Source organism: Hevea brasiliensis, chromosome 12, assembly GCF_030052815.1.
Source record: "Hevea brasiliensis isolate MT/VB/25A 57/8 chromosome 12, ASM3005281v1, whole genome shotgun sequence".
Lineage (NCBI taxonomy): Eukaryota > Viridiplantae > Streptophyta > Magnoliopsida > Malpighiales > Euphorbiaceae > Hevea > Hevea brasiliensis.
This window is the reverse complement of record NC_079504.1, coordinates 66324098-66333835: the sequence shown is the minus strand read 5'-3', so window position 1 is coordinate 66333835 and position 9738 is coordinate 66324098. Positions and strand designations below refer to the sequence as shown.

The following is a 9738-nucleotide window of genomic DNA, read 5'->3' as shown; positions in this document are numbered from 1 at the left end:
GAAGAATAATTTTAATATGAGGGTTGCGTTATTATGGACAATAAGTGATTTCCCTGCATATTCAATGTTATCCTACCGAGCACAAGCAGCAAACCGCTTGTCCATATTGTAGGCGATTCAGATGCATTCACATTGACAAAGGGTGGTAAACAATCATGGTTTGACAATCACCGTAAATTCTTACTAGCTAACCATCCTTTCGCATTTTAATAAAATTGCTTTTAGAAAGAACAAGACAGTTACAAAAAGTGCTCCCCCCATTCTATCTGGTGAGGAAATTTTAGAACAAATAGAACATCTAGGATTAATGTGTGTCACAGATATGGGTGCAGATGAGAATAACAGTTGCAAAGCAAAAAACACGGGTTGGAAGAGACGGAGCATTTTTTGGGATTTGCCATATTGGAGTACTAACATGCTTCGCCACAACCTGGATGTCATGCATATAGAGAAAAATGTATTTGAAAATATTTTTAATACTGTGATGAATGTTGAAGGGAAGACGAAGGACAATGCAAAATCAAGGGAAGATTTGAAAGAGTTTTGTCACCGACCTGAGTTAGAGAGGGATATGGCAACAGGAAAGTATCCTAAAGCAAGTTACACATTAGACAAACAATCAAAAGCAGTATTGTGTGAATGGCTTAAAAATCTTAGATTCCCAGATGGTTATGTGTCAAACATGGGTAGGTGTATAGACATGCGAAAACTAAAGTTGTTTGGGATGAAAAGCCATGATTGTCATGTCTTTATGCAAAGATTACTCCCAATAGCATTTAGGGAATTGCTTCCAAAAAATGTGTGGCAAGCATTGACCGAATTGAGCAATTTCTTTAGAGAGTTAACTTCAACAACACTTAGAGAAGAAGCCATGTTACAGCTCAATGAAGAGATTCCTATAATATTATGTAAACTTGAGCGTATATTCCCTCCAAGTTTCTTTGACTCCATGGAACATCTCCCAGTACATTTGGCTTATGAAGCATGGATTGCTGGTCCTGTGCAATATCGGTGGATGTATCCATTTGAGAGGTAACTAGTTTAATGTATTGTTGTATACTATCATTACATGGAGAAATAAAAACTTTGTTGTGACTAAATAGTAAATGGTGCAGGTACCTTAGGAAGTTAAAAAATAATGTGAAAAATAAAGCCAAAGTGGAAGGTTCCATATGCAATGCATACTTAGTTGAAGAAGCATCGTCATTCTGCGCTCATTATTTTGAACCCCATGTCAACACAAGGCATCGAAAGGTTCCACGCAATGATGATACAGTCGAACATATGGATGAACATCCAGGGAATCTATCAATTTTCACTCATTCTGGTAGGCCACTAGGAAAAGGAAAGGTTAGATATCTCACAGAACAAGAATTTCAAGCAGCACAAATGTACATCTTGTTGAATTGTATAGAAGTAAAACCGTACATTGAGTAAGTTTTTCTAATATTCAATTATTATAATTGTTGCAATGCCATTATTGATTCTAAACATGTAATTAACTATTTTCATCATGTGTAGCATTTTTGTTAATGAGTTACACATGGCCAATCCAAATATCAATGATAAACAAGTTGATGAGAAACTAGAGCGTGAATTTGATAAGTGGTTCAATAAATATGTTCACAATCCCTCCAATAATATATCAAGCCAGTTTTTAAAGGATCTATCAATAAGAAGTGTTATGTGCTACAATAGTTATGTAGTTAATGGTTATAAATTTCACACGAAAGGTTATGGTTCGCATAGGCAACGATGAACAGTGGGGTATGTATCAAGGGGACTAATTACAGTACTAATGAAAGTGACTACTATGGACAATTAATTGAAGTGCTACGATTGGAGTACCCTGGATTACCTATCAAAAGAGCTGTATTGTTTAAATGTGATTGGTTTGATCCAACACCAAATGTGGGAACAAAGATTCATCCAAAATATAAACTTGTGGATATTAATCATAAAAGATCCTTCAATAGGTATGAACCATTTGTTCTTGCTATCCAAGCTGCTCAGGTGAATTATTCCATATATCCAAGCTTAAAACGTGACAAGGATGATTGGTGGGCTGTGTTCAAAATCAAAGCGAGATCTGTTATTGATCTTCCTGAGCAAGTGAATGTCACAACCCCCCCTGCACGGGAAGAACCATTTCAAGAAGATGAAATGGAAGTCCCTTTGATTCAAATTGACGATGATGATGATCAACAACAATATTTGAATGATCAAAACGGTGTACTAGTTGAAATTAATGAAGAGGATGTTGAAGATGAAGAAGAGCTTGAATTGGACTCAGAAAGTGATGAGGAATGCGATGATGTATATGATAGTGATACTAATTAGAATTAGGTATTTCTCTTAATGAATTTATATTTCTAAACTTGAAGTATAAACTCTAACTAATTTCATCTGTATTATGTATCATAAGTTGAATGAAGCTAACTAATTAATACAATTATTTATGCAGGATGCGAGGCAACGGTCGCAGGGGAGGTTTGTTGGGTCATTCACAGTCAAGGCAGTTACCTGTGCAGGATGAGCCCAATGATCAACTAGACCAATCTACACAGGGTCAGCCTCAGGTTCCTTCACGATCCACTGGGAGGTCGGCACCAGATCCAGAGGGGTCTACTGCTTCAACACAGCATCGAGCTACACCTCCACCTCCACCGCCACCACCTATTACCCCATCTTCTGAGCCTGCAATTGGATCAACCTCTGGTCATGAAGGTCATTCAGTTGGGGCAGCACCAATATCATCGATGGATGGCCTATCACTCACTACATTTGGAAGAAAGAAAAGAATAAAGCTCATTAATGGCACGTAAGTATTTAAAATTAATTAACTTTATCTATGATTTGGTATTACATATCATTAGCAATTGAAGTACCGTGTTTCTACATTTACATAAAATCAATATATTTGCTGTCTTTCTTTTGTACAGGTTACATCCATCTGAGGAATGTGCTAAGAAGATGAAGAATATCTTCAAGGAGAGGATGGACCCAGAGGGCAATCGTTGGAAAACTATCACTCCTGAAACAAAAGAGTTTTACTGGGATGAATTTCAAGTAATAAAATAAATATTTAAATATAATTAGCTATCAGATAACTAATTTGCATAGTTTATGAAACCTCAAAAAAGAATGTTATGAACAAATATCATTTAAGTGATGAGAATTTGTGAATTAATGTAAAAGAATACAATTGAAGTATATTAATGCTTAAATGATCTATATGTACAGCTTGTGTGATATTGAAAATATGTATTGTTGTGAGTTGTTGTAGTTGGGGTGGATGTTATTTATTGTTGAGAATATATGAAGTGTTTTTAACAGGTGCAATTAATACCTAATAACTAGGCTGGATTGTCCAAAATTAAGGGGAAATGCTGTCAATTTTTTTCTAAAATATTATCATACTAATACAACTGTCTTAATTTTTATTTATTTTATACCAGAAATACTTTGATTGGCAAGAGGTGACTCCACTAGTAAAGGAAGCTTGGAGGCGTAAGGCTGCAGAGCGCTATAAGGCCCTAATGTGCAATGTCAGGAAAGGAAAATCCAAGGTCATCGTGCCTAATAGTACAATGCAAAAATGGAAGGAGGCATGGAGTAGCCTGAGTTTAAAGCCAAGAGCCATCAGTTCATCAACTGCTGTAGTGAGATAGGGGAGTTAAAGGTGCATCTCTAGACACACAGGGGGTTCTGGGCCACATGCTACTCATGCAGATAGAATGGTAATGATTTCATATTTACTATAGGATGGTAATGATTTCATATTTACTAGTTTTGTTATTGTCTGTCTACATATTAGTAGCAAATAATCGAACATTATTATAAACATCACTAAAATCATTATATCTTTTCAGGAAGCCCAGCTTGGCCGAAGACCTTTTCCTTATGAACTTTTCCATAAGACCCACACTAGGAAAGGCACCTCCGATATGGTTGATTCATGAGCGCAATCAATTAAGGTAAGTGAACAAGTATTTTATGTCTTTCAATTATATGAAAAAAATGAATAAGTGAGTTTGTTTATTCAATTGCCAAGAAAAATAAATTTAAAATATGTGTATTGACTTATGCATGATGCATTTTTGGCGCTAAGGAGCAAATGTCTCAACCACAAGAGGGGTGCAATGACCCTCCTATTGTAGATGAGGTCGCACTATATTATCAAGTTGTGGGGGGGGGGAGAAGAAGAACAGGGTTTATGGCATTGGATCTCAAGCATCAATTTTTTACCCTAGCTCATCACATCGATCATCTTCATCAGATCCTATTGTGCTCACGGAGGCAATGGAGGAAGAGATTCAACAATTGCATCGACTATTGCAACGCTCAAGGATAGTTTGGTTGCAATGGAGGAGAGAGATCGACAACGCGAGTTGATGCTAGAGGAGAGATATAGACAACGTGAGCGGACATCGGAGGAGTGCATGCAACAAATGATGCAAAACATGATGGCACAAATGATGCAGATGCAGTTCTGACCCCAACTCCAGATGCGTCTGATCAAGATGATGGTAGTGAGGGGGATAGTGGTGATGAGTGATGATCTTGTTAATGACAAGTATCTTGTTTTTATGGTTATTATGATATTTTATTTTTCCATACAGATATTATTGTTATAACCCTTCACGTCATATTTATATATAATATTGATCGATATTTGATAACTGATATTATAAATATTATGATATTGAGCATTTAAAATTAATATTATATTATATGCTTCAATACAGAAATAATATATTAAATAAAAAATAAAAATTTTCTACTAGTAATTTGAAACGGATTAAAAACGAATTTTTCCGCTTTCTAATCCAATAACACACGGATCGGTTTCGTAATTTAGAAACCGATTTGAACGGAATTTGTTTCAAAAAATTGAAACCAAAATATCAGTTTTTAAATTAATACGGAATTTGAAACCGAATATAAGTGGTTTCTAAATTTGAAACGGAATAGTGGTTTGAAAATAGTTTCAGAATTTGAAACGGACGCCATTTTCCGTTTCAAATTTATTTAGAAACTTGCGGATTTAAAACTGAATATTTCGGTTTCAAATCGGTTTCTAAATGTATTTAGAAATCGATTTTCACTTATTTGAAATCGAATATTCGGTTTCAAATCTCCTTTTTTCTTGTAGTGACAGAATGGCATGAAGCCATATAGAGTACTGCTAACAAAACTCTATTGGCATGCCAACCTATCCAAACCAATCTTGCTAGGTGTACTAGGGCATGTTACACTCTTAAATTATACAATTCTTGAAATTCAAGTTTAGGTGTTACTATTCATTTCATTAGTCAACAAAAATGTTGACTTTTGCATGGATAATAGCTACATTGGTTATAATATTCCCAACATACTATATTTTGCATTCGAAAATTGTTGGTATTAGTTACCAATACCATTTCCAAGCTTAATGTTAATTGTTCAAAATTTTCAGATTTCAAGCTTTGTATTTACTGTTCCATTAGTCATTTTTGCAGTGGAAATTTGGCAAAGTTGTCAACATGAAAGTTGTTCCTTATTTTTTCTAGTTACATTTCTTTTTTTTGAATCACTCATTTTGGAGTTTTGTAGCTCAAGTTATGGCCTACATACCATGACTGGCCGGATTGCCTACTTCCCAGATTTTCTGGACTGACTAAATCTACAGTGTTTTGTGTAGTGACTTCAGGTCACCTTTTAAACATGTTATGGTCAAAATTTGGGTTAGGTTTCTTCATGAATGTTGTAGGTATATGTCTCAACTATTTTCTGGTAAAATTTTAGGTCAATTGGACCTTTCTACACAGAGTTATGACTAAATGAATAAATACTGTTTATTTAGTGATTTTGCCAGGCAGAATGCAGGTCACCCAGATTAGGGCAATATTTAGGTCAACTTAGTTTGGTTTTCTGGGCATGGTTTCTTCACCAAAGTTGTGCCATTATGTGTCTAGTTTCATGTCTAATTGGCCTTGCACCAATTGAACCTCTACAACTCCAGTTATTGCTGCCTGAACCTGCTGGACTCATGCCCAGTCCTGCAGGTCACCAAGGGCAGCCACACTAACTTCAATTTCCACTAAACAAACCACTTCATTTCTTATTCACACAAAGTCCAATGGTTGGTAATTGACCATTAAAACTCTCTTTCGCCAAATGCATGAACAAAGTCTCAATTTGGGTCCAAGCCCTAGCTCAACTATCTCATACCATGCATTTTAACTTGCATTTCATTACTCCACTTAAGAGACTAATAATAAGGGCAGCCATACTACCATTTTAGTCCCATGAAATCATCAAAACCTTACCACATCTAGGGATGCTGAAAATATGGGATGGGCATACACATGATATTTATTAAATTTCTTTGTAAATTTACACTCATTCATACTCCTTCAACATGAATTGAAAGAGAAAAGCAAGTTAAATCACTAACCTCTAATGGAGTGAAATTCAAACTTGCTAGAGTTCTTCCTTTACACTTCTTTTTGCTCCCAAAAGATTCACCAAGATGAAAGAGAAAATTTTTGTGTTGGGAAGTTAGGCTTTAATGGGTGGAAAGCCAAAGAAATCAAGCTTGGGAAGCTTGATAATGGTGGACAATGGGAGAGAGTGGGTTTCGGCTTGAAGAAGAAAGAAGAAGCTTTTGATTTTTTTTTTCTTTCCTTTTTCTGCCCATTAACTCTTTTTAAATAAATTTGTGCCATGTGTCAACATTTGATTGGGTGGGAGGATTATAATGACATCATTATGATGTCATAAGTCTAATTTCTCTCATTTTCCACCCTTTTCTTGCCTATTTAATTCCAATTAAATTTTTAACAATATTTATTCACATTTTATGTCATATAAATTATTTATTTAACTGGACAAGTTGGCCAAAAATCATCTCTGAAGACGAAATGACAAAAATGCCCTCCATTTGGCTTAACGAGCCAAAATTGTGTGTGCCGATTGATTAAATTTTCCTTGTGTTTTCTTAACATTCTATTGTCATGGGAACCCCAATAATCCTTCCCTGTGGTCCCAAAAATTATTTCATGAAGTTTTCCCCAAGTCTAGGGTTGCTAACGGCCTTCACCGTAACTTTCCCTTTGGGTTACTCATCACTGGGGTTACGGCTCATTTAACCTTAGTGCATTTCATTCCTAAAAATTTTCCTTGATTTTTATGAGCATTATTTTATTTATTTATAACTCCTCACTCTAGTCTATTTATAATTTCAAACATTCTAGCTGCCCAGACCGACATTGGTCGCTTGAACACTAGACTGTACGGACTAGCTAAAGTGAGGATGTTACATGACGGAGTTATTTGGGCTGAGTTACAAGTGAAGCCGAATCTGTTACAACAAATACAAGATGAGTAGAAGACAGATGAGAAATTAATGGCTGTTATGGGCAAAATCACTGAGGGAAAGGAAACTGAGTATGAAGTGAAAGAAAATGGGTGCCTGTACTATAAAGAAAGAGTGTGTGTACCAGATGATAAAGAATTGAAAACCAGTATTCTGAGAGAAGCACATAACAGTGTGTATGCTATACACCCAGGAAGCACAAAAATGTACCATGACCTGAAACTTTGATATTGGTGGTTGGGTATGAAGAGGGACATAGCTAGCTATGTAACTAGATGCTTGACATGTCAGTAAGTCAAAGCAGAACATCAAGTTCCATCAGGTTTGTTACAGCCTATAAACATACCTGAATGGAAATGGGACTGAGTCACTATAGACTTTGTTAGTGGTCTACCTCTCACTCAAAAGAAGCATGATGCAGTATGGGTGATTATGGATAGGTTGACCAAATCAGCACATTTTTTGCCAGTCAGAACTGACTACTCACTAGAAAAGCTAACAGAATTGTACATCAGTGAGATAGTTAGACTACATGGAATTCCACTTTCCATTATATCTGATAGAGACCTGAGGTTTACATCTAGATTTTGGAAGAAATTACAAGAATCCTTGGGCACACAACTCCATTTTAGTATGGCTTTTCATCCTCAGATGGATGGGCAATCAGAAAGAATAATCCAGGTAAATTTTAAAACTCATTGAGTTATTGCAAACAATAAATTAAATTGATAATGATAATAATAACTGAACATATGTGATAGGTCCTTGAGGATATGCTGAGGAGTTGTGTTATTGAGTTTGAGGGAAGCTGGGACAAATACCTTCCACTGGCAGAATTTGCATACAACAATAGCTATCAAGCTAGCATACAAATGGCACCCTATGAAGCGCTGTATGGGAGAAAATGTAGAACACCTGTATGTTGGACTGAATTGGGTGAAGATAAGCTAGTGGGACCAGACCTGGTAAAACAGACAGAAGGCCAATTTGAAAGTTACCTCGGACTGACAAAAATCTTATGCTGACTTGAAAAGAAAGGACATTGAGTATGAAGTTGGCGAGAAGGTATTTCTCAAAGTATCATCATGGAAGAAAGTGTTGAGATTCGTGAAAAATGAAAAATTAAGCCCTAGGTTCATTGGCCCATATGAAATTATTGAACGTGTGGAACTAGTAGCCTACAGATTAGCCTTACCACCTGAGCTAGACAAGATACATAACGTGTTCTATGTATCAATGCTCAGAAGATACAGATCAGATCCTTCACATGTCATCTCAACAAAAGAAATTGTTGTACAACCTGACTTGACATATGAAGAAGAACCGATTAAAATCTTGGCACTAGTGGTAAAAGAGCTCAGAAACAAGATAATTCGACTAGTGAAAATCCTATGGAGGCACCACAACACGGAAGAGGCAACATGGCAGAGCGAGGAGACAATGAAGCAATAGTTCCCTCAGCTCTTCACATCAGGTAAATTTCGAGGACGAAATTTTTATTTAGAGGGGAAGAGTTGTAACATCCTCCCTGTACGTATTCTGTATGTTCTGTTGCTCCGGTGACCTAATGTCAGTCTGGGCAAATCAGGATGTCTAGAACTACACTTCAATGATAGTGAACAGACATATAATGATGAAATAAATAAAAAGAAAATACAATAAAAATTAAAGAAAAATGAAAGAGAGAAAATGAAACTAAGCTAAACGAGTCGACACTGTAACGATGGGTGACCGCATCGGGAAGTTATGGCGAAGGCAATTGCTGATCCCAGGACTACGAAGAACCCTCGGAATTAAATTTTAAGACATAATTAAAGGTTTATTGAAATATAATTGACACTAGAAATATCAAAGAAAAATTAATAAATTAGTATAAAGAAAAATAAAAAATTGAGAAACAGACAAAAATCGGTGTTACCGAAAAATCGGGAATACAACCCGAAGCAGGGCATTTTGGTCATTTGACATCTAGAGTTTCCTTTTCACCTTAATTTCCATTAAAAATAAATGGTATTACACTTTAAAAATGTCATGAAAAACTAAATTCTGATACATTATATAAATAGTGAAAGAAATGAGGTAAATGTGCAAATAATTAAACTTTAATTAATTAAACATTAAACAAATTTTATGTGCTCCACTAACTACAATTTAAGGGACTTAAATAATACAAATGGGACAGAAGTAATTCATCTTCTTCAACCTTTAGAAGTGTGACTGAATTCCTCCATGGGAGACCTCCATGGCCAAACTCCCTTCCTCACCATGCATTCATGATTCAAGCTCCCTTTCACCATAAATCCTTCATTAAACCATGCATACTCAGCTTGGGGAAGACATTGGCAGCAAAAAGAAGAAGTTTGGGTGAGGTTTGAGCA

At 35.8% G+C, this 9738-nt stretch overlaps 1 protein-coding gene across 1 annotated transcript; it reads left to right on the top strand.

Moving 5' to 3' along the window:
• The first annotated feature begins 216 nt into the window (after positions 1–216).
• LOC131171237 (uncharacterized) lies at positions 217–2340 on the top strand. The gene is made up of 4 exons (XM_058130708.1): positions 217–1032; positions 1116–1433; positions 1522–1653; positions 1977–2340. Exons 1-4 carry the CDS (start codon positions 308–310, stop codon positions 2338–2340), a joined length of 1539 nt encoding a protein of 512 aa, XP_057986691.1. The 5' UTR covers positions 217–307.
• The last annotated feature ends 7398 nt before the right edge of the window (positions 2341–9738 follow it).

What these genes read in the sequence shown, in the direction of transcription:
- LOC131171237 (XM_058130708.1), top strand. Translation starts at nt 308, where the DNA reads ATGTGTGTCACAGATATGGGTGCAGATGAGAATAACAGTTGCAAAGCA. An exon ending in GAAGTAAAACCGTACATTGA is followed by an intron (nt 1,434 to 1,521) that starts GTAAGTTTTTCT and finishes CATCATGTGTAG; the next exon opens with CATTTTTGTTAATGAGTTAC. An exon ending in TCCAATAATATATCAAGCCA is followed by an intron (nt 1,654 to 1,976) that starts GTTTTTAAAGGA and finishes ATCCTTCAATAG; the next exon opens with GTATGAACCATTTGTTCTTG.